Source organism: Gymnoscopelus braueri, assembly GCF_963280865.1.
Source record: "Gymnoscopelus braueri genome assembly, chromosome: 24".
In the NCBI taxonomy this organism is placed as follows: Eukaryota; Metazoa; Chordata; class Actinopteri; order Myctophiformes; family Myctophidae; genus Gymnoscopelus; species Gymnoscopelus braueri.
Window position 1 is genome coordinate 28,927,769 of NC_137626.1, and position 25,772 is coordinate 28,953,540.

The 25,772-nt window shown below is 42.9% G+C and overlaps 1 protein-coding gene across 1 annotated transcript in view; it reads right to left on the bottom strand.

The window, feature by feature from the left end:
* The window catches only part of unc80 (unc-80 homolog (C. elegans)), a gene marked incomplete at both ends in the record, with an annotated part of 80,200 nt that overhangs the window by 22,444 nt on the left and 31,984 nt on the right, over nucleotides 1–25,772 (bottom strand). Inside the window, 23 exon segments of the mRNA XM_080422460.1 lie at nucleotides 315–401; nucleotides 951–1,051; nucleotides 1,474–1,570; nucleotides 1,572–1,618; nucleotides 1,706–1,837; nucleotides 3,066–3,252; nucleotides 6,831–6,962; nucleotides 7,915–8,096; nucleotides 9,695–9,833; nucleotides 9,925–10,032; nucleotides 10,389–10,595; nucleotides 12,000–12,097; nucleotides 12,356–12,565; nucleotides 13,735–13,912; nucleotides 14,211–14,344; nucleotides 14,457–14,592; nucleotides 14,918–15,130; nucleotides 15,596–15,768; nucleotides 17,900–18,053; nucleotides 18,392–18,498; nucleotides 20,813–21,021; nucleotides 22,243–22,341; nucleotides 23,855–24,036. Coding sequence (XP_080278586.1) covers nucleotides 315–401; nucleotides 951–1,051; nucleotides 1,474–1,570; nucleotides 1,572–1,618; nucleotides 1,706–1,837; nucleotides 3,066–3,252; nucleotides 6,831–6,962; nucleotides 7,915–8,096; nucleotides 9,695–9,833; nucleotides 9,925–10,032; nucleotides 10,389–10,595; nucleotides 12,000–12,097; nucleotides 12,356–12,565; nucleotides 13,735–13,912; nucleotides 14,211–14,344; nucleotides 14,457–14,592; nucleotides 14,918–15,130; nucleotides 15,596–15,768; nucleotides 17,900–18,053; nucleotides 18,392–18,498; nucleotides 20,813–21,021; nucleotides 22,243–22,341; nucleotides 23,855–24,036 — 3,312 coding nt within the window.

The window sequence follows — 25,772 nt, forward strand, 5'->3', positions numbered from 1 at the left end:
GCAGCGATTGGTTAGTTCTGGTCCATAACTTATCCCCTAGCCTGCGATTATAAATTCATTAAATTACATAGATTGAGGTCCTTGGCCTGCTGGTAGCATGCATGTTAAATATGATGCTGATCGGCCAAGTAGTTTGCGAGAGACGGAGAAACACACACAGACATAGACGCAATCCGTATCACCGGCACAATCTCTGCCTGACAGAGGTAATTATGAAATGCAATAAGCTGCATGGAGACAATGACCTATCTAAGCTTCCTTCTTGACCAAGTCTGATAACTTGTGGAATAAAATTGTTTATTATGTTTCCTCACCAGGTAGTTAAAGAGGATGTGCGAGGTCTGGGCAGGCAGATCTCCAATGTTGAGCATCAGTTTCCTCAGCATGTACATCAGCTCATCCTGACATGAAAACAAACAAGGATTAAAACTTTTTTTTAACAACTCATTTTCCTTTTGCTCCCAATTTAGTCGTCATGCCAATGCCCGGTTCCCTGTTCTACTCCCTTGTCACTGCTAACTCCTACAATTGGTCCTAGGAGTACAGTACGCACACCACGTCTCCGTGATACATGATACAGGTGACGTTAGGGCCGGTTCCTTTACAGAAATCTTTTTATGCTTTTTTATGCGAGTTCCACATCCTACTGAACAGGCGCCCTGACCAGCCTGTAGGAGCTGCTAGTGCAGTGACAGATTTCCTCCTAACTGGCTTCCCTCCTGCTAACACAGATAGGCTCTGTAAATAACTGTAGTCCCAGGTTTCCAAAAGGTGGCATACCTAATTTATACTTGGCCGCAAACCCCTTTCGAGAAAAATGTCACTCCACAGTTTTCTCAAGTAGCGAAGTATAAATTAGCCTTTAGTCTATTATCTCCATTCCATTTTCTTATGTATCAATTAGCCTTTTTTTTTGTGTGTGTGTGTGTGTTGAGATGAGATGCTTGTACCTGTCTGTTGCTAACGGTGAGCTTCTCCAGGAAGTGTCGCAGTACCAGGGCTGGATCCTCAATCAGACAGTTCCATAGGATCTGCTGGGCCACCGTACTTACTGAAGAACCAGGGGGAAAGCATGCAGGCTTCACTAAGGATTCTTATTATTCGGAGACATACTGTATCACATATCTCCATGGCTGTGTTTCTACACTGTCTTTTGTATTACTATTTGCATGTTTTTTGAGTGTTTTAACCATTACATAATTGCCAATCACATATGAAAGTGATGTGCTCATCAGGAAAGCAGTGATTAAGGCACCCTAGTTTCAATAGAAACAGTCTATCACAAGCTGGTCTTGGATCAGATCCCCCACCCCCCCCAATCTCCCTCTCTCTCTGCTTTTCAAACCGTCTTTCTCACTCAGATGTAACACTCGGTCTTGTCTATCACGACACTGTATAATCACATTGTTTATAACACTGTTATCACTCTGGTCTTGGATCAGATCCCCATGCAGTGTTCCCGATTGCACCCACCAGCGACACCATCTTCTCGAACCTCCCCGTCCTCCATGAGGTGCACTATGGGCAGAACCGCGGCGCAGATGCACGCTGGGAAAACAGCTTGGGGCGGCCTGCAGCATATGGTGCGTAGGGGTATGCTCCGTCGTGTTCTCTTCATCTGACGAAGGATTGGATTCAACTTAGAAAACACAGTGTACTTTGATCATTATGAATCATTTAGATTAAAATGGACGCGTGGCTGTACCTTCGCCGCTGACGGCAGAGGGAACGGACCAGATGGAACCCCGGCAGAAGGAGTAGTTCCTGTGGGAGTTGCTGGAGGCGCAGGACGGACTGACGGACAGACGCCGTGATGCCAGGTTCACCACTTCTTCTGCTGGCGGGAGGAGAAACGCAAAACAGACGAAACGTCAGACTAGAGTGAGACGAGGCTATCTAAAATAAATAAATAGCTCAGAGATACCCAGCCCAACTCAATTTAATGCTATAGTCCATCTGTCAACTGTCTCCGTTTCACATTCGTCTTTACCTATAGTGTTCTTTTTATTTTGTATTAATTTATTGTGTTTCCAGATCTTACTTTGCAATTGTGTTCCCTGTTATTTTGTAGTAATTTTCATTGTGTTTTGCTTTTCTTTACCATTTTCTTGTAGTCTTGTGGTTTCAGGTCTTGTCTTCATATGTCTTAAGCCTAGTTCAGACCCAGATTTGATCTCTTTTTGTTGCCTTGATGTGTTAGTTTCTTTTCTTTTTGCGTTCCGTTTTTCTTTAGTGTTTATATATGGTTTTGGTTCTCGATATTCCCCAGTTCTTGGATTTTTGCCTGTTCCTTGTTTGGATGTTGTTTATGGACTACCTGCCTAGATTTGTACCCCTGCCTGTGTCACCTTCTTGTAAGCCTAGCACCTCCTCTGTGGTAACAAATCTGTTGAACTGCACGTGCTCTGACTTTGTGGCCTGTGTCTGGGTCGTTCCCTAATGTTTCCGCTGCCCTCCATTCACCAGGCGTGACGGAACAATCTGGTCAACATTGGACCCAGGCTCGGGCGCAGTTTTTGTTCCGTTTTTCATTTTCAGTTTGAAGCAAGCGGTGGAGGAAGGCCGTCTGCCATGGCAGACAGCGTGTTGCCTGGCTCAGACGGAACGAACAGGCCATGGTTTGTTTCTACCGCCCTCCATTCCATTCACTGGGCGTATTTTCTTCCTTCCATTCTCTCTGTTCTTCCTTCATTTCTTGCTAGTTTTTGTTTTACACTAATTATAAATGCATACAGAACATAAGAGCATAAAGAACTTTGATTTTAAAATGGTTGCTCTGTCATCAATGCTTATTTTTAATTCATTGTATGACCGACAAAAATATGTATTTTCTATAAAATAAAAAAAAAAGAGTTGACATGAGTCAGTATAAATTTGCATTAAAGACATGTTTATTCCATTTACTCGCTGTAAACGTTTTTCCATGTTTGAAAAGTCTAGCCAAGAATGAATAGTCCTTGAATAACGTCTGATTTAGCATTTTAGTTTAATATTTATGTTTAGCCGACTCAATTATTCAGGTCTGAAAATAAAAGTGTCTATGTCGGCGGTATGGTTGCCCCCACCTTCCTCCTCCTGCTCCGGCGGGGGGCTGCAGGTGGGCTCGTAGCAGGCCTCCTGGGCCACGGGTATAGCCGTGATGATGCTAGCCTCCCGGCCCAGGCGACGCTTCTCCTCCTCCTGCTGCAGGTTCTTCAGGATGTGCTCGGCGCGCTGGTGGGAGCGCGACACCGCCCGCGCCGAGAAGGATTTCTGCAAAGAGGACACGTAGGGAGGGCGTGTATAGACGGTACAGGCGTGAGAGGTGGAATCGCTTTTGGAGCGCGCGGGCACAGAGGCAGTGCAGCGGGCACACACACATACACAGCATGACTGTATATGCCCTTCCCACTGTATCTTTTACTGGGTCATACAACACTGTGAGTGCAGAGTTCTCAGGGATCTGATGTGCTAGACTGGGCCTCACTGTTTGTGTCTGTGGAACATTTGGTAGTGTTATTTGACAACTCACGAATACAGTAACTCTCATTTAGCTTGATTTCAAAGCTGCAATCTGAGACTTTTAGGTCCTTTACCCGGGATTCGAACCCAGGTGCGAGACCAAATTCCGACTGTACTCAACCACCAAGGTCTAAATTTCTCAAAGGAAGCGTAGACCTCCAACCACTGCAGATATGCTGGGTTAAATAATGTTTTGTTCATTCAAATTAGTTTCGGATTGCAGCTTTAATTGGCATAAATGCTGCTCGCATCATGAGTCACATATGGAAACTGTAGATTTGACAGATACAGTACATGTATGACCATCACAAATGGGATACAAAAAGTAATTTTGAAACAAATTTCGGTGAGGGAGAATATCCCAGTAAATCAACATTTAATATATCTATCCTAAACAGAGTCCACTCTGTATGATACATTACTTAGTCAACCAGAGATATAAATTAACTAGCAGTTTGGTGCTGCAAGTATTTCTTTTTGGTTAAAACAAAAATATTTTTGTTAAAAGGTTACAGCTCTATATTCTGATATTATTTCTATAGAGTGTTTGTTCAGTAACAGGGGTCTCCCATGTCTCTCCAGCTTTTTAATAAACCAAAAATACATTTTCAGGTGGGTCACCCATTTCATCCAAACCAAGGAGAGAGAAACCATTTATCAGCTTCAATTTTATAGTTTTCAATTATAATATTATTCAATTTTGTCTGCTTTTGGGTTTTTTTTGTACATCACTTCCAATTTCACTTGTTTATACTGCATCCTGTTTTGAGTTCTCTCTCCTGATTTGATCAAATTGGTAATCCTGACTTGAACATGCATTTTCTGTTTACTAAAGAGCTGGAGAGACCCATGTTACTGAACAAACACTCTATAGCAATGATTAGAATGATCAGAATAAAGAGCTACAGCATTTAACAATTATTTTTACAGAAAATATCACTAATATAATCCATAATGGTAAATGCATATTGTTCCCCTATGACGTATATATTTCATTTAGGAAACAGTACGTGCCTGACTTCCTAACTGATTTTGATAGATTTAATAAACAATTAAAATGTGTCATATTTCAGATCATTCTTAATGTGATTTCTTTCAGGAGAGTGTACTGCATTTGATCTAAATGTCTCACAATGGTGACAGACGTAATCACATTTTGAACACACAACAACAATGAGAAAACACACTTACACAGCAAAATAGTCATTGACAGCATGCAATATGCAACACCATACACACAAAAATGTCAAATGCAAAATGGAATGTGATGGGGGTTTTTTTTGTGTGTGTGTGCAAGCACAGAAAACAGGTTGGGTGGTGTATTACTATTCAAGATGCAAATAATGACCTGGCCATACCAAAATCAGTCAGAGCCTTGTGCTTCTAGTAGCTTGTGATAGTCTGTGCCCTATTAAGATTTAAAACCTTTTTGAAGCTTCATAAGCAAGTAAATCATCGTATCAGATGGCAAGCTAACAAATTTCATCCGTCATGTATGGAAGCCTAATTCCGCCACTGAATAATATGGAAAAAGGCCCAAATTATTTCTTTTTTTTCTCCCCATCACGATTACGTCTTCATACAGCATTTCAGAAGAGGTTTTTTTCTTTTTTTCCCCTGGCACCTACCACCTACCTCACATTTGCAAGAACAAAACTCAGAATTCTGAGATATAAAGACGGAATTGCGAGAAACAAATCACACATAATCCGGGGTGTTTTCAGTTTTACTGGCAGAAGTGGGCTTCTAAAATCATGCATCCATTTGATGCTTGGCGTGTGTTTTCCCTTCACTCCCATCCCCTTGTCGGAGAACTTTTCAACAGGATTAGTGGGCAGGCTTATTACTATTACGCTTTGTGAGCGTATAGCATAAAGACAATTCATGCATTCCTGTGAGGAGGAAATAGAAAGCCTGTTCAACGCCAACATCATTAGGAGAGCCGCTTTGGATGTGCAGAACTGTAGATCTGGAGGTATGACTCATTACAAGCCGTCTCCAGTGCAAACTCAAGAGTCTACTTTTTATCAAACCAGTTGATGCCTCACTGAATACTTAAAATAGAAACTCGAGGCAGGCAGTGATAGAATCTCCATCTTAGAATGCATAAAAGCCGAAACGTATTCTCAACGACATCTGACAGATTTTGGTAAAGAGGGTAACATCCACATGGAAGTCACCCTCTTAGATTTATGCCAGATTTATTCCTGGTTGCGCGCCCTGTCTCGCACCGAAAACAGGCCATCTACAAGCTCACAACGTGATGCGCTGCGAGTCAACGCATTGTGAGCTTGTAGATCGGCAACTTTCGTGCGAAATACACTGGCGGGCAACAAAGTCTATAAATCGGCCTTTAAACTCATGAAGGTCTGCTAGCTCTATGGATGGACAAAATTGTTCTTTTTATTCTCATTCAGAGGTACAGTAGTAGCATGATGCGTCAAGACAAGGACCCCTAGTCAGAAACCCCAACTTACTATGTTATAGACAGACTTTATTAATGAAGGGAACTAAAAACAAAGAAAGTCGATAAGCACATTACTGATCAACTGTACTAGCAAGTACATTGACCACTTCATCAAGGACTAAGTAATTGATGAGAATATAAAAAAGATTTTGATTTGCATGCTTGGAATAAATACATAAATAATAATAAAGAAGAAGGGAGAAGAAGAGAAACACCAAGAAATCTTTAGTGATGAAATTGAACATTGAAACAAATCTAGGTTTTAAGCGGCTAGTATCTGATGCAGATTTCTTGGTGAAATTGAAAACAAAGTGATAAGATTACATCGGTTTACAAACACACACACACACACACACACACACACCAAGTACCAAATGCTGTCATAGTGGGCTAATGTGCATTGTGCTGTACCTACTGTATCAAACTATGTGATAGGGTTGGGGGAATTTTTTTTTTTGTAATTAAACCCAAAAATGCACGCAAAAAGTGCAGTTGAGGGTTCACAATGGCTTTATATCAATTTAATTTCAATACAGGGTATAAGAAGCACCTTGGTGTAAATTAAATAAAGCATTGTCAGAACATGAACTGTGCTGAATTTTATGTAAATCATCCACAACCCAAGTCGACATAGTGTTACGTAGTGTATAGTGTTACACTGTATAGTGTTTCTATGATTTGACATGCTTGGGTACAATGCTAATGTGCATACATTAACTAAATCTTAAGTCACGATACACACCTACATGTGCACTTAGCCTACTAGGCATCACACTACAACTTCAAGGCTATTACTACGTCTGACTCCTCTCTACGTGGTGACTGGTAAAGGCCGTCATAGCTGGCCCAGGCGGTGACTTACAGACTGATCCTCGTTGATTGGGTCCTGGACGCTGCCGGTGTTCTGTGGGACCCAGGGTGGGTCGAACATGGGGACGCAGGGCATTCCCAGGATCGGAGAGGGCAGGGTGAAGTTGATGCTGGGTGGAGGGATCTGAAACCAGAAGGCACGTAGATTTATCAACACAGCAAAGGCCTGTCGATGGCATGGTGGATAAGATGAAGGCGTATTAGGCTTCCTACAAAAGAAGGCTAATACGTAAATTGAATTCCTGAGTGGGTAACTAGATGATAGGCATCCATAATATTGTCACGTATGGATTTTCTAAATCTCATTTTTATTTTTTTTACTATATAGTAGCATCATGTCTTTGCTTTGTCCAATTATTTTTTTTTGGTGGGGGGGGTTTGTCTTTTATATAAATTGTTTGTCCTATTTTCTTTACCATATGCTTTTATATTTTTTGTTCGTTTTTTTGTTTTTAATATTAAATAATTCAAATTGTACATAATGTAAATGGTGGGTTCTCGCATAAGCCCCCCTGAGGTTTCTTACCTCACCGGCACAACAACTACTGCAACTGTCAACTTTCCCATGGAAAGAACTAACATATCATGCATATTTATATATAAACTGTTTGCACTGCTGTGCAAATCATATAAATCAAATCAAGGCCTTTAATCCCAACATCTACTAAGACGACCATGGGGTGGAATCCATGGCCCTTCTCCATGGCTGTACAATCAGCCAATGCCCACCCCACACCGTTGGGAAATCCCAGCTGGACTATCATTTAACTCTTCCTTTCTCTTTGAGGACTACCATTTGGTTCACCGGGTCAGTTTCTCATTGACAGTAATGTTAATCTATTCATTAACACTGTCTTTGTGAATACATAAGGCCATGGGTATTGTGATATGTGATTATTATTATTTTTTATATCACCCAGCATTCGTTGTTGACCTCGTTATCAAACCTCAGGCTTGGCGACATGACACACCTGCCCTCAGTTTGATAATCTAGGGGGCAACAACGAATGCCCCATGTGATATTCTATACAGTATTTTAATTTAGGTTGAGTTTTATTTGTGTTTCTTCGCTGCACCTTGAAGATCTGCTGGGCTCCTTCCTCCATGCGCGGCCACACCTGGTAGCGGAAGCGCCACAGGGTGTAGAACTTGAGCACGGAGTTGATTCGCTGGCAGGGCTCCTGGTGCTGAAACTCCGCATTCATCATCTCGGTCACCGTGTCCGGAACCTTTACAGCGCACAGCAGGAACATGGCCGCTGGGGTGGGGCGGGGGTCAGAGAGATAGAAAGAAAAAGAAGAAGAGGGATTGTTGTGAAAAGTAGAACGAGATTCTCCAAAAATAAATTATTTGCTTTTCAACCATTTGAAACCCTATAGTATACACTTCTTAGAACGTGAAATAGTGAAAACTGGCAATCTACAAGCTCACAATGCACGTTAGCTTGCCGATCTGCTATTTTCGCTGAATTTTAGCCAGCTTGCCGACTGTTCACGGCAGAGAGAGAGAAGGAGAGAGAGAAGAGGGATTGTTGTGAACAGCAGAGATTCTCAGGAAAGAGAGATTCTTTGCTTTTTAACCACTTAAACCCCATATACTTTGTTGTACGTCAAATAGTGAAAATAGCCGACCAACAAGCTCTGTCAGCTCATTATAGATCTGATATTTCTACCAAAAGTTAGCCCTTTCTTGGTCTATGTTTGCCAAATGTTCGCCCATTATGACATGCCCTGTGTGGTAAAGACAGAGACTGCCTTTCCCACTTTACCTTTATAGCCTCACATGTTCCATTATATTTCTCATGATTACATATTATTTTCTGTTTACCATATGCATTCTTATCATACTACTTATTTCAGCATGACTTTTTGTTACAGCACCAAACACTTGTTTGCTACAATGCTAGCTACATGGTAATCAGGGAGTTTGTAATCACATCTTGACCTAGTTCAATACATCAACATTCATTTCATATTCATTTCATTTTTTACAAACAACAAAGATACAATTGGTTGAAACGTATAACCACTTTATTAGTGTCAACATTTTAAAGATCATTCCTAAACAAACACACATATTTGCCATATCCTCTTCCTGGTCTGAGGATCCCAAAAGAGTCACACATGACCACAGTGCTCCTTATATAGAGGGGTATGGTAATTGGGACATACCACTTGCCAGGGGAGCGTGTATTTCTCTGTGTAATATATATTCAGGATGAAAAGAGTTGTGTTGCTAAAAACATGAGTAATACTTACCTGGTGGATTATAATGATTTCTGTAAGGTTTGGGAAATGTTTTCTTTGCTGATTTTCACTAGTGATGAAGGTGAATGTATTGAGTGAACCTGTCCTTAAGACAGATGGTTAGTGCCACTAAGCAGAGGCCCAGGTTTGAATATCTGAGTCAGTCTTGTCTCAGGCACGAGGGAGTGAACATGGGGCACAATGCTGCTGAGGAGCTCTGCCCTTAAACCCAGTCTGTTAGTCTGTTTAGACTAGACTGTTTGCTTGCTAGTAAGCATGTAAGTTTATCGTTTTGTATTTTTTGAATTTAATTGTTTGGAAACCTTTTTGACAATAAATCTGAATTATTGAAACATTTGGTTTGTCCATTCTGTCCACCTAAAAACAAAATCTTTTATACCCGGAATTGGGACGCTGGTATTCATGTGGTTAATGATGTCTGCATTGTTTTGTGAAAAACAGAACAGTAAAGAGGATTTTACAGTGTAGATTGGGGCCGCAGAGGTATTTAAAAAAAACCATATACAGTATATATGTATATCAAATGGGGGTCTGTGGCCTATTGCACATCAAACTGGGGGTCCTACTACAATACACTGGGTGGTCTCACCTGCAGCAGCGGCCATATGTTCATCCGTGCTGAGCAGCAGCTCCCAGGCTGCAGGCTGGATGTCCCCGTACATGTCATCCGTTAAGATGGGGGCGGCCTTGATCAGCAGCGACAGAGGAGCAGGAGACAAACTCATCACCTGAGGAGAACAAGAGATTATATGAGCTCACTGTTGTCTTATACGACGGGACGTTCTGCTCATCCTGCCTGCTTCGTAAAGAGAACTATACCTGGTTGCGGAGGTACTTCAGCATGCCCGTGTCCTTCTTGCCCTCCGCGTTGGCCTCGGTCGGTCTTCTCTTCATGGAGGGCGTCCTAAGGCATGATTTATCCGAGCACTGTGGGTAAGGTGCATAAACAATTGTCAGAGTAAGCCAGCCACTCACCTATCAATTCATCCATTTTACATTCAGCCTGAATCACATTCATCCTGCTGAGAACCGGCCTGTTCATTTACTGTATGTCATCTTTAGTGGCCATTGTGTATCTATAACTTTTTAAACTATACTATAAATATAGTAAATCCTGATGCACTCTAAAGAGGACATCCTAGACTTTCCAGTGATACCACATGGGTAGGGGCGGTATCATGCGGACAAGTTCCTGTTTCTTCTGAAAGCACCCACTCACAACCCTTCCACCTCAAAAAATAAAAGCTTTTTTTTCTTTTTTATGTGAAGTCAAAGACACCCACCTCTTTGTTTTTCTTGGCGCGTGGTCCAATGTTGCTCGAAGACGAGGCGTTCTCGTCCCTCAGGCTGTCCACGGTCTCGCCGTACAGCAGCTTGATGGCGCGGACCAGCCGGGCGCAGGAGCGACTGTGGTGCTGGTAGCAGCGGGGATGGCAGAAGTCGACGTGGGTACAGATGAAACTCTGCTGGTTGCACAACAGGATCATGATCTGAGCAGAGGACGATGGAGAGAGAAGTGTGAGAGGGTGGGAGTGCAGTATGCATTCACGTACTGCCACGGCAGGGAGCCTACTGTACAAACACGAACCAGGGCTGCCCCCTGAAAATCGATGATTCGATTTCACCGGTCAGATACCCCTCAGTCAGTCGATAGAGATTATTCTTCAGTTCTGTAGGTACTACTTCCAGTAGGTACATGTAGACTTCAAAATAATACCTGTTGACTAATCATATTACAAGTTTCCAATAGTGTTAATAAAAGTGACTCCGATTTTTTTTCTGCACAGTTTTTAGAAGAAATCCGATTTCTATTGATGCCATCTTGACATTGATTCGAAGTAAACAATACCACGGACATGGATTAAACGCAATATTTGGGCAAAACTTCCTATTTACAAAGTGAAAACCAGTATAAATAGTGTTGCACTACAGAACTCTACTACACACAATTTCCGCGCAATCTGATGCATTGTCGTAAATTACAATAAACCGTATTCCGTCAGATGTAGTTGTCTTAACGGATTTATTTATTTTAAATGCTCAAATGTTTTTCATAATATGGCTCTGTTGCACTTGACAGTGTAACATGGTCTTATAGATCTTTATACAAACACTCAGACACATACTGCATTTACACAAAAATACACACATGCATATCTCTGTCAGGTGGAAACCTCATTATGTCCAAAACTAACTTTTCAGGATTCAAATAAAAAAATAGCAAAAGTACAGTAGCAGATCAAGTAGAAGCTCAAAACGCCTCACTTCGTACCGCAATTCGAGCTTGTAGATCTGCTACTTTTGATGCTTTTGTGTGACACTACTGTAGTATGATCAAGTAGGGCTTTAATTTACGAAAAAACACAAACAGTTAGAATATGGAGATAAGAGGTTTCTGCCTGAGAGCAACGATATGCACATTGGAGCACACATACACATTAATCCATTCAATCCAGGAACGCATACTGTGTCATTTTAGATTTATTTTGCTATAACCACTGAAGCAGATCTACAAGCTCATAGCGCGGCACTCGGTGCCACGCTATGAGCTTGTATATCTGCTTTTTTTTAAACCGATTGACTGCCAGAATTATTTCAGTTTTTTTGCAGTTTTCTGCCAGAGATTTTTCATTGAAAAAACAAAAAAGTACTCAGGAGCCGAGATACAGAATTTTTTAGTTTTAAGTTAACAAGGAAGTGGATAGGAGTCTAGATCTTCGAAAAATCATATCTCCTTGGTCTTTGGGTAAAAATAATAATAAAATGTCGTTCTTGGCAGGCAAGTGATGGATTCTAAAGAACGCATATATGCGTTCTTGGCAGGCAATGTAATAGCCAAAGAAATCTAAATTGACACAGATGCGTTCCCGGATTGAACGGATTAATGGACATACATGGAGCCAGGACATGTTGCGGTGGTAGTTGTCCTCGGCCCCGCCCGAGCCTGGTCCTTCTGGCTCGATGCTGGGTTCACTGGTGCTAAAGGGACTGCCTGCAACACAAAACAAACACAACTAAATACACAACAGACATTTCTTTTCAATGAGGTGTTAATTTACAAATGTGTACAAATAAAATTGAGAGAAACGTTTTTAACAAGAAAGTGGGTGTCACTTACATCATGAAATGACCTGGCATGTTTAGCCCTCGACTATGACTCATGACATTTTCTTTTGGGAATATTTAACTTTTAGCGATTATCTCAAATAATTGCGATCAGGCGATAACGTAATAGTGGTGACAGGCCTACCTATATCGGTGACCGTGTCTCTGCTGTGGGTCTGGGACAGAAGCCCCTCTTCGTTCTCCGACTCGGAGTCCTGCCGGGGCATCTTGGTGCTCTTCAGGCTGCCGGCGCGACGGATGGACGACAGAGATCCGCCCTTTTTCACCCGGAAACTGCGCGCGCCTTTGATCTGGAGCAGCCGGGAACCCCCGATACGGATCTTACGGATTGGTGCTGGAGAGAAGAGGAGGAGGAGGAGGAGTAAAGAAGTTAATCCATGTGTCTTAGAACATTTTCTGCAAATCTTTGAATATATATATTTTAAAGCAAACATTTGTAACTCAAATCTTTGCTTCTTTGAAAAATTATTTTATAAATGTGCGCTTTAAAAAAATATATATATTCAAAGATTTGCACACATTTTCAAGAAAAAAATAATAGCAGATCTACAAGCTCATAGCGTGGCACTCGGTGCCACGCTATGAGCTTGTATATCTGCTATTTTTGAATAGCCAAAGAAATCTAAAATGACAGATGCGTTCCCTGATGGGTTAAAAGTAAAACCTGTGGAATATTTCCAACCTAGTCTCAAATCTCTCAACGGACCAACAGACCATTGATGAGACAATGAGCTAAATATGGTGAGCTAGCTTTGAAACTAAAGCCTCTTATCGAGTTGCTTGGAAGGCTATCTCAAAATGAAAACAAAAAGATACGCAGCACAATTATGCAGTGCACACAACAGTATCTATTATCTGACATTCTCTGCTTCCCTCCTTGCGTCTGTACCCCGGTTCACTACGGGTTGAGAAGCTTGTACAGTACCTCAGTTTTGTCTTAAAACTCTACATTTATCATTCTAATATGTCCATTAGAATGGTCTTTTGATGTCTCTGGTCTTTTGATACTATACTGTTTAGACTGATGATAGGTTCTTGGTTTACCTATGATCCTACTTAGATTACAATTTCTTTGCATTTGATGTACAGTATTACCTCGTGTTTACCCTGCTAAATGCAGCATTTGGGTTCACTGTTTGCCTTGACAGTGCCCTGAGTAAACTCCAATAGGCCTGTCACAATTATTACATAATCGCCTAAGCGCAATTATTTTGCATAATCGTCACAATCGTTTCCATGTTGATAAATGTTCATATATCTTCAAGCATTTTCAAAAGTAGTGAAAATAGCCGATCTACAAGCTCGGTAGATTGGAAAAGTTATTAAATATGTCAGTCATTTCTTTGTATATTTAGGTTATTTGTCATATCCACCCTGTGCAACTTCAAAGCTTAAAAGCCAAACAGAAATGTCATAATTTGTGTGAGAATTAATCGTCAAGTAAAATTTCATAACCACGACAGCCATAAACGCCAGTGGGACATTTGTATGACGATACGTTACCCTGAGGCTCCTGGGGCTTCTTCTCATCGACGGCGGAGTCAGACTTGAGAGTGTGGCTGCTGCTGTTCAGCGAGTCGTGTCCGTCCTCGTCGTCCAGGATGCCCGCGAAGCTGATCTTCCTCTCGTATCGGTGGCGTCCCAGCTCTGGGTCCAGACGCATACGACAGCTGTCCAGGTCCTACAGACAGGATGCGTAGTTAGGAGTATGTCCAAATGGAATCTATTGAGAACTAATTATGTAGTAGTATTAAATGAATTGGCTTTCTTACACAAAGTGACACTATCCTGCTTACACAACAGAAGTCCTGAGTTTAAAACACCTCAATGTTAAGATTATCACAACATGGAACAGCCTCTATAGGCTACACAATAAGCTCAGGTAAACAAACTATCAAACGGCTTGACTATAGACAATCAATAAACATAAATCAGAATATAAAACTTCTTCAGTATTTTATTGTATAGTCTCTACTAACCACTAGGGGCTCTGTGCGTGGCCGTGGTAAGCAGGGAAAGGTCTCTCTCAGGAAGGTAGTGATCTCCAGCAGAAGTTGGCATGCGGCCATCTTGAGAGCAAATGGGCAGCCACATTTTGTAGGGTTGACAGTATCTTTTGTGGAAAAAGGCAACAGAAGGACAAAAACGTCAACAATCAGATGAAAACAAAAGTAAAACTCGATGATAAAAGTATTGTTGCGCAACTGCTTTTGCAGAATACTTACTGTCATCTAGATAGTCTTCCTCCTCGTCTTCTTTCCTCAGTCTTCGTTTGGTCTCCTCCTCGTAAATGTAACCCAGGATGTTGGCAGGACTCTCGCTGTCCAAGTGGCACAGCTCACTGAGCCGTGTGCCGATGGCCTGAAAGGTAATACACACACACACCCACAGATAGGTATGAAGAAGCCCAAAATATATGCACTTCATAGCCACTGCCATATCATTAACAATCACCATTACACACCTCATTTTAGCCTTTACTCTAAAGCAAGCCTGACCATAATCCTAACTCTAATATCTTGAGGGCGGTCATGGAATGTTCGTAGTTCGATCGCAGGCTCCCCCTGGCCTAATGTCATAGTGTCCTTGAACAAGACACTTAACCCCTAACTGCTCCCAGTGGTGCTTTGTATGGTTTCCTCTGCCGTTGATGCTTTTCTGATAAAATTAGATGATATCAACTCACGTCTCCCCACTGGCAGAATTGCTTGGCGGCGTTCCACTGTAGTTTCTGGTTCCGTTTGTTGCCCACTACGGGGGACCGGCCCCTGGACAGGCCTCTCTTGGTGATATTCACATGGTGGCCCTTCATCCACTCCGGCCAGTTGCCACGATTGCAGCGGTGGACAAAACGAGCGCACTCTAGGAAGAGGGAGGCCCTCGCCACCACCGGAGCTTCCTGGAAAACAGGAAGTAGAAATCGTCCATAGTCCAGCATTTATTATTTTGGCGCGTTTCTAAATGATGACTTTCAATGTGTCCTGCCTTTCAATGTGTCCTGCCCTAACACAGCTTCTGAACCATTCTTTAGCCCCATGGACACTGAACTAAATATTGGACCGATTCGTCACACAGGCCACACAATATTCCCAAGAATGGCTTTACTCAGAGAGACAAATCAGGAGAAAATCAACGCCGTTATCGACCTTTCTCTGTCCCAGCAACACACTCTCGCGGGATCTAGCACCAGTAAACAGAAGACGCTCGCGAGATCTGCCGTCAGACGACGCCCACTTAGGAGACCATTTGTAGGATTTGTGTACCATTTCACCTCTAGTGGCCACAATTAGGATGGCGTATCTTCATAAATTAACCATCTTTGTTCGAATGGATCAAAATTTTGGAAGGATGCAGGATGACGTACCAGGTCGAGGGCGGCGGCCAGTATGGAGGCGTCTGGGATGGTTCCCGGCTCACAGCAGTTCAACAGGAACTGGAACCGCTTCATGCCCTGCCGGATGGCGGCCAGGTTGACCACGTTCTTGTTCTTCATGGCCTCCTGGCTGGCCGCCAGGCGCTCCTGGAAGCCGTGATGCCCTGGAGGATGAGGAGGAAACGGAGGGAGGAAGGGAGGAAGAGAGAGGGACGGAGGAAGGGAGAAGTGTGGGAAAGAGGAAGCGTCGGGAGAGAAATGGAACGGAGAAGGTAACGGAAGAGAGAAGAGGAGTAGAGGACAGAAAACACAGAGGTGTAGTGCGGAGAAGAAAAGGCGGCAACAGATTAAGTGAGACAGGAATGCTGATTAATACACAATATTTATGGACACAACATGGATGCAGTCCTTGTAAGTGATATACACTGTAGGCATGTAAGAAGATTCATATTTTGTTATCATTCAAAGCTCTATATTCCAATAGTAATCACTTTATAGAATAGACTAGAGTGTTTGTTGTTCAGTAACAGGGGTCCCAAGTTCCAACCTCCCTCTCCAGCTCTATAGTAAACAGGAAATACATTTTCAGGTCACAATACCAATTTTATTCAATCAGAGGAGAGAACTCCACAAAGATCATTTATCAATTAAAATGTTATAACGTTTTCACTTCCAATGCCCCTAGTTTATTCTGTATCCGTGATTGAATAAAATGTATATCCTGAACTGTTTACTAAAGAGCCGGAGAGACCCATGTTACTGAACAAACAGACTATAGCAATGATTGTTATCATAATATAGAGCTATTTAACACAGATTTTAACAACAAATTACCACTTACACCACATTAAAAAACTAACAAGAAAATGTCTTTCTTCAGGCCCAAAGGGGGACTTAACATTATGTAAACACTGTCATCCAGAACACTTAACAGAAAGCCACTCAACAAAGGATGCTGAGGGGAAAAATGGACACACAGCCAGAGAGACCAAAGCTACAATATGTGGACAGTTTGTTGTTTTCCGGAGCATTGGACAACACCACCACACGTCACCACAGAAGAGACTGCACCGTCAGCACCATCATGCTGCCACATGGAGGCACAAAGAACAGCAGAAAGATGGTCATTATAGATTTAGCATTCTTCCCAACCAAATCTCCCCCTCCCCATATAAATAATGATGACATTATTTTGGGGGTATAAAGAGCAGGGACGGTCAGAGTGGGTAGGGGGGAGGGGGAGGTGGTTCTTATCTCTGGTTCCTGAGTTAGGATCCAGATATACATGCTAGATTTTGTACTCTTGCATGCAGGCCTGGATCTGAGAAGCACTGACGCAGGGGGGCAAAAACAGAACGGTAGTGGTATACATTTAATTTAACAATGCTGAAATGTGGGGACTTTAAGAACAAATACAGGAAAAAACGACTGGAGTCTGCTTTTGGAAAGCCAAAACATCATCTCAGGCCCACTTCATACACTGTGAAACAGGATGTATCATTTGATTGATGTTTTTATTGAAAAAATAAATATGACCCTATATTTCTATAAGTGGATGAAACACAAAAAAGCTTGAGAGCATATTTCCATTATGGTCCTTTGAGAGCAAGTGTGTGTAAACTGAGTGTCATGTGTTGGGGGGGGGGGGGGCTTTACCGGTGACATACAGAAAAAATATCAATAATAAATACATTCTTATACTATTAACGCACTAGAAAAGTCAAATAGCGACAACATGGGTGCTATAAATGGAACCTGTTACAACAACTAATTGGTGGTTAGGTCCAGTGGAGGACTTGAAGTTAACAATCGGAGCTAATTGTCTTAAATAAACTAGTTGAACTAAATTAGAGTTGAACCCATCTGTCTGCTTTTGGATCCTACTCCACACACTTTCTGACATCTCACACTGAAAATTTAAATGTTTCAAAACACAATTGTATTAATTTGTATAGGTAGACGCCCCTCCAGGTTTCTCGCATCTCCCCACACTACAGATTACTTTAAGATATTGCCGCAATATAAAATGACACATCCTGGTTTCAGAGTGCAGCAACGGGGGGGCGGGGGGGGGGGATTGGCGACAGACATCAGCGCAGCTGCCATGGAAGCCGGCGTGGGAAATGACGGCATGACAAAAATGGCAACGGCACGCGCCAGACAGACAGACGACACGACACGACACGACATAGAGGTGACCCAGAGATGGAGACAGAGAGACACACGAGGCGTTTGGGTGAGAGTGGTAGGGCGAGCGAAGGGCGCCCCCGGTGAGGGGAGGGGAGGGGGGTCTACCATCTTTCTCTTCTGTGTGGTGAAGCTTGGAGGGGTTCCGCCTGCCGGACCTCCATTTACCGAGCCGCTTGAAGAAGTTCTCCTCCTCGTCCCTGCCAAACTCGGCCCCCGCCGCCCCCCCTTCGGACAGCTTCACCGCGCTGGTGAACTTCACCTGGGAGACACGGCAAAGATCCAAACCCACACACACACACACACACAGAAAGATCGACACACACGCAGACACACAAACATGCAAATGAGACATTTACGTTCTGAGCTTGTAGTTTCGCTATTTAAAAAAAAAGATTTTATGTATGGGGAAAAAGGAGGGGCACAATGATAGACCCCTGGGGGACCCCAGTCAGTCGATGACGTATATTACGGTTTAATTGCTTAATGATGTCACAGTGAGCAAGAGATTGAGCCGCAAACCTGCTCACTGACTGCAAATTGGCCAACATGCAATCGGATTGTCCTGTGGAGTGGTGAGAGTTGACCTTTGACCCTGACCTTGGAGCTCTGCCGTATGAAGGAGAGACGGTCCACAGAGCTGATGTCCAACAGGTCCTCCACCCCGTCTGTCAGTCCCGACAGAGACGAGCGCTTCAGCCAATTACCTGGGGGCACACGCACACACAAGCATGCACGTGTGCGCACACACGCACACACACACACACACACACACGCACACGCACACGCACACGCACACGCACACACACACACACAAGACATAAGGGCAGGAAGATACATGTGATGCATTAAGGCTAGAGCACACACACACACATACACTAGGAGGGACAAATGCATAAGGGGAGCAAATGCTCACAATTACAGGGAGGCACATTCAAGGTGGATCAACACAGGTTCACAGAGGTTGCAATTCAAAAACTTGACTGGATACATACAGGATAGGATATAAATAGGTAAGAACAATAAAGGACCATTTCTCATACATACAAGTGACCTGGGTCAAACACTTTTTCAAAATCAGGGAATGCTATGCAAAGCCCCCATGGGCCTAAGCAATACATTGAATATATTAAGTTGAGTCAGCACTCAGCAGACATTAAATCTGAATAACATTTGAGCCTATATGGCAGACTCTGATCTAAAAAGGTGGAGGCTGGGGTGGAGGAAGCAAAGTTTGGAGGAGGCAAAGTTTGAAGCAGGAGCAGCAGCGAGACGCAGAGATCTAATGAACGAGGAAGCCATACTGAAAGGGACCGGCCTGTTGAGAGCGTAAACTGGGATTGGTGTGTAGAAAAGTGTGGCTGATTTGGAACATTCAGCAGATTACAGCTGTGGCACGTATGACTCCCGTGTCCTGCATGAACCAACACAATGCTTCATTTTGCTCATTTGCTGTGGCTCGCTTAATAGAATATAACGCACCAATTCCCAAAAGGTTAAGGCTGGGTTTGGACTCTTAGCAAATAAACTCAATTAAACTTGGTGCAAATTATATGAGTGGCGTAGAGCAGTGGTTCTCAACCTGTTGGGTCCCCAGATGACAGTAAAATTATGAAAATAGCTGATCTACAAGCTCACAACACCTCACATTGCAAGGCGTTGTGACCTTGTAGATCGTCTATTTTCACAAAATGCATCTACAGAACAGAGTCAAACTAAACGTAATGCCTCAACTCCTACAATTCCAAGTGCTTGTCAGGGTGGGAGTCCCCAGTCCAAATATGATTCTTTTGGGGTGTCGCGGACTGAAAAGGTTGAGAACCACTGTCGTAGAGGTTAAACATTTAACCTCAGAGGCCTGGGTTTGATTATGTTTTATCAGTATTCAGTAGGCTGCCCCGCCCAGTCAAGGTCACAATCAAGGTCAAGGTGCAAATTGCATAACCGGTCATATTTGGAAAGACTTAATTTAGCATTTCAATTATTTACAAATACTATTTGACCCAGGTCTGATACACAGCGCAAATTAGGGTTATTGTACAATACAGGCAGACAGGCATGTAATGAATATGGTAGCACACCCACATACGTAAGACAGAGAGCGTGAATGGAAGGCGAACAGTCCGGCGGCGTGCTAGATTGGACAGAAACAAACCCAAAACTAGTTGTTGTTCCCACATACAAACACATCATGGTGTGAGTGAACTAGTACAGCAACTGTGATTTGATAGTCAAAAGAAAGAGCATAATATAATATAATATAGGCAATGAAACGTGAGACCATGAGCATACACAACTATGATCACATCTATGAAAAGAGGACAGCATTTGAAAATGTTCAATTGAAAACACAATGCAAGAATGCATCAATGTCGGTTTCACCTGCAGGAACATAAATATTACTTAAATTATGCATCTTCCACACAACACGGCAACCACCAACATTTTGTTTGCACACACACACACACACACACACACACACACACACACACACACACACACACACACACACACACACACACACACACACACACACACACACACACACACACACACACACACACACACACACACACACACACACACACGTTCCCCAGCAATCTCCTCTACCTCATATAAAAAGAAATTCCAGTGCCGTACAGTCAAAGGTTTTACCCCATTAAGACCTTAGGCCGATTCTACAAATGCCTTCAAAAATAGCAGATGTACAAGCTCGCAGCGTGGCACGAAGTGACACGCTGTGAGCTTGTACATCTGATATTTTTGAATAGCCAACACTAAAATCTAAAATGACACAGACGCTTTCCCAGTTTTAATGGGTTAAGCCATATTGGAGGAGTCATATTCTGATCCAAGCGTGCGATCTGTCATTCAAAACAACTGTTTGTATATTATGAAAATCCATGTTGTGGTGTCATCATCAGAGGCCATGGGAGCAAACTAAAGATGTAAAATCTAAAACAAATAACCGACGGGCCAGCAGGGGGCACTGATGAAGCATAATATCAATCGTCCACCTACCAATGGGGAGCTTGAGCTTTTTGCGGAGAGAGATGCGGCGCGAGCGGGAACGCGAGCGGCGGTCGGTGGTGGTGCCGGAATGGGCGGTGGTGCAGTCCGAGGTGTCCTGTTCCGATTGGCTGCTGGTGTCGCTGGCGGCGCTCTGGGACTTGAACATCTTCCTCCAGAAGTCCTTCCGGCCCAGGAGAGCACCGGGGAGCTGCTCCTCACTGCAGGGACATTAGACTCATCAATTTATTTTACAGTCCGTACATATAGCATTTTATGAGTGGGAGGAGGGGCGCTTTGGACATCATCTCCACTCGCACCACGCAGCGTTTACCGATCAACTGTTGCTGTGCTTGAATGGCTGAGCTAGGGAAAAGAAACGGTCAGTGGTGGAAAAAGTACTCAAATGTTTTACTTAAGTAAAAGTATCAATACTGCAATGTAGAAGTACTCTGTTACAAGTAAAAGTCCGGAATTCAAAATGAACTTGAGTAAAAGTACAAAAGTATTGGTATCAAAATGTACTTAATGTACCAAAAGTAAAAGTACTCAAATATTTGAAAATAGCAGATCTACAAGCTCACAACGCGTCGCGATGCGACGCGTTGTGAGCTTGTAGATCTGCTATTTTCAAATAGCCTATGTATAAAATAGGGCTAAAGTGGTTGATGTATGTTTCATAATGTAATAATGCATATCTGCAAAGTAACTAAAGTTTTCAAATAATTGTAGTGGAGTAAAAGTACAATATTTGCCTCTGAGATGTAGTGGAATAGAAGTAAAAGCATTCAAAATTGGAAATACTCCAGTAAAGTGAAAGTACCTCAAAATTGTACTTAAGTACAGTACTTGAGTAAATGTACTTAGTTACTTTACACCCCTGGAAATGGTAAACATGGACTTCTCATGATTGAGATAATGATTCAACGTCGGGACGTAAATTACGGGGTTGTCAGACACAGCCAGCAGGAGGATCAAAAGAGCAGCGCTGCTCTCCAACAGTTGTCTGCTTGAAGCGCCCTAGGCTCTGCGTCCCAAAAAATAAAGTCAGACGGCGAGAACGCATGGATGAGGAGCGCGTCTTTACCATAGAAATGAACGACAGGCGCTGGCAGCTCAAAGAATACTGTGTGGACACTGCCTCTTAATCAAACTAATTGATGTAATCCATTGTAAAACATCATTGCTTTTTTGTAAAATAACCGATTTTGAGATTTAAAAAAAATACAAACGTTTAAAAAAAAATCAAACGAAATTCAAAAATACACAAAATAGAAAATATATTTTGCCTCATTGTATTTTATATAATTTTTCTGCTGTGAAGATCCACTGCCATGTTTTATCGGTGAAACAAGTTTCATACCACAATAAGCTCGCTATGGAGCTATAGGGCCTTGAGGGAGGCCTACTGCGGAAGTGGCATGAGGTGGAGGGGGACTCACTGTTCGGGCGTCTGCGGCGGCCTGCTGGAGATGTAGCTGCGACACTCATCTGCAGCGCTGGAGGTCGGGCCCTTCTCACCAGATACACCCACCTCTGACCTGCGCACACACACACACAGAACTGAATTGTCCACATGTGCAGCAAAACACTGTCTCTCTGGTTTATTCCATGCAGGCGAAAGTGAATGCTCTAGAGCAGTGGTTCTCAACGTTGAAAGGATAATGGTTGACAATCACTGCTCTAGGCTCTATAAGACCCTTTCACGTGTTGCCACGTTGCTGGGATTAAACCTGTGACCATCAAAGTAGTAGTACAGTCTGAGGATGCGGTGTCCTACTCCCGACAAGTGACTTGACTTTTTTTCTCTCTGCTATTCCTCATGGACCTACTTGCGGATTATACCAGTGTCAGTCTACTTTAGGTGGATTATGCAGTCGATGCGCACTGACATTTTGCACCTTAATCCCATGTACAAGGCACTGACTTTTGTCTTTTTTAACCCATTAAGACCTGAAGAAGCATCTGTGTCACTTTTTCATTTGAGCTAAAAAGCATTATTTTACACTTTGGCTATTCAAAAATAGCAGATATACAAGCTTGTAGATCTGCTATTTTAGAAAAATCGATCAAATGTGTGCAAATTAATATATTTATATTCTTTTAGAGCGAACATTTTTAACTCAAATCTTTGCTTCTGGGGGTCCCTGGAACAACATATTTTGAGATGGGGGTCCTTGACATGGAAAAGTTTGAGCACCTCTGATATAGAAACATAGGTTTTTCAGAAAACTGTTGGGATTTAGAAGACATTTTGTAGAAATCGGCTTCAGGTCTTTTTTCTAGCACCTTATCATGCAAGTAGTTATCATGCACAGATACTGTAAGTATACATCAGCTGCTATGTTCACGCACCTTTATATCTTATCTCAGGTACCATGTGTAAATATGTAGATAACTTGTTTGTTTTTTTGTTCTCTCGTTTGATCTCCTTTCCCCCTTGCCCCCCCCCCCCCCTCTTCTTCCCTTTCTTTTTTCTATGGAAATAACAATACGTTGGGAACTATGCACGAAAACGAATTTCACCCACTGTTTTACTTCTGTAAACCTGTGATGTGACAATAAAGCTCCCTAACCAGCTGCCATGTTTTCTTCTGTGTCACCCCATTGACACTTTTGTCATTAACACCAATCCTCGTGGCCTGGTTTCCAGACTCCATGAATCGTGCAGCACCTTTGGAGAATAATATTCATCAGGGGTACTTATCCTTTTTTTCAGAAAATAGTACATTTTGCCTTATTGTATTTTATATATTTTTTTCTGCTGTAAAGATCCACCTGTAACAAAACACAGACTGAATTGACCAATGACCAACGGCTGGACAACGGGACTCGCACCCAGTGTTGCCAGATTCTGTGAGAGAAACAAGCGACCAGGTCTAGGAAAACCAGCCCAAAAGAAGCGACTATGGGCCACATTAGCACTTTAACATATACTATCAACTATTTGAAAATAGCAGATCTACAAGCTCACAACGCGTTGTAGATCGGCTATTTTCAAATAAAATATTGCGGGGAAATTATAATAAGCAGATCTGGCAACCCTGCTCGCACCTCCTGGGTCCAGGCAGTTTGGGCTCCTCCTTCTCGTCGGGTTTCTTGGTGGTGGCGGCCGGGGCGGTGGTGGGGACCTTCTCGGCGCTGTCTAAGAGCGCGCTGAGCGCCACCCGGCGGAACACGTTGCCGTGGGACTCCTTGATGAACTGCACCAGCTGGCGAATGTCACAGTACAGGCCCTGGAGAGGAGACGTGTGAAAAAACAGGAAGAGCGGGATGTGTGAGTGAGTATAAGCGAGCGAGAGTGAGTGAGCGCCAAGGGGAGGGGGTGGGTGACATTACTTTTCTGACCGAGAAAATGTCACCACCATTACACGCATCACTCATCTCACAAACAACCATGCCTTAAACATAAAAAAAATATATATTTCACACATTATCCACTTAAACCCTATACAATTATTTGACCGGAATCCCCCAAGGGTCTGCACTACACTAAGATGCCTTTGCAGAAAATAGCCGATCTACAAGCTCACAAGAGATTGCTATTTTCGCCGGAGCTATTTTGAGCTCTATAGCTGTACAGAGCTGGTGGCTTATGCTATAATACCAAACCGCAACGAGCCAGTGACGAGCGTGTGATCGTCTGCCATCGTGTGTTTAAGCTCGCCAGTGCCCTTGTCGCCCTGCCTCTACTTGCCCACTCCCATCCGTTTTTGTTTTTTTTAAAGATTTTTTTTGGGCTTTTATGCCTTTATTGACAGGACAGTAGGCTGACAGGAAATGGGGGGAGAGAGATGGGGAGTGACATGCAGCAAAGGCCGCCGGGATTCGGGACTCAAACCTGCGACGTGCTGTCAGGCTACACTGAGCCTACTGTAGGTGCCTGGACCACTACGCCAGCGATCCAGGCCGTCTGTTGGGTTTAAAGGATATTCCTCCCTGCCCAACCCAGGGAGGGAGGGAATATCGCCACCCACACAACTGACAGGGCTATCGATTATTTTCTAGGTGATTACGCTTTTATCTTTTCACATATTTTTGGGTCTTTTTCTGCCTTTATTGATAGACTACAGTGAAGAAAGACAGGAAACAGGGAGAGAGTTGTGGAGTGACATGCAAGGTCAGTCTGGCTCTGGAATCGACCTCGGGACTCTTTGTCAGGCATCAGAGCCTTAACCACTCGGCTATTGGTGCCCCCTTAGTGATTATTCTATTCTATTCTATTTTCTTTTTGATTGAATAATTGAGGAGCACATTTTTATTCATATATTTATTTTTGATACATCATGGAAGACTAACGGGGATCCTAAATAAACAATCATCCATTTTTTTTGTACATCGTTGAATCAACGCTAGTGAGAATAAATAACTACAAACTGTACTGGGTTTGGGTTTGGAGCAGAGGATCCAGGAGTATTCGCAAGACTGATCCCATGCCAAATGTGATTAAGGACAATGATGTCTCGTGTTCAATTTGCCTTGCGCATTACTAATCCACAACAAAAGAGTCGTGAGTGATTTAATAGCTCTACAGTAGTACAAAATGAGCCATCAATAATTAAACCATGACTCCCTGCATTACAGTTAACAGTAATGTGATGTGCTCAAACCTAATGGGAAAGCATCCGATCATCACTGACTGGATATTTAGACAGACGGATCAATGGGGCAGAGAGATGGAGAGACAGAGAGGGACGGCAAGGCAGAGGAGACAGGGAGACAGAGAGAGACGGAGAGGGGCTGTTGCAGAGAAAAAGAGAAAATAAGAGACAGAGCTCGCAGGAGGTTAAGAAAGAGAGAGGGAAAAGAGAGAGAAAGAGAGAGGGGGAACATAAAGCATTTCTTTAACTGCCAGTGCCTTTATGCCATGTAATTCTATGGTACATAAGCGCTAGGAGCACTCCTCTTCCTAGTGCTGAGCTTTGTGTTTCAGCAGCACTCTCGGCTTACAACTCTGGGCGCCTCAAGTAGA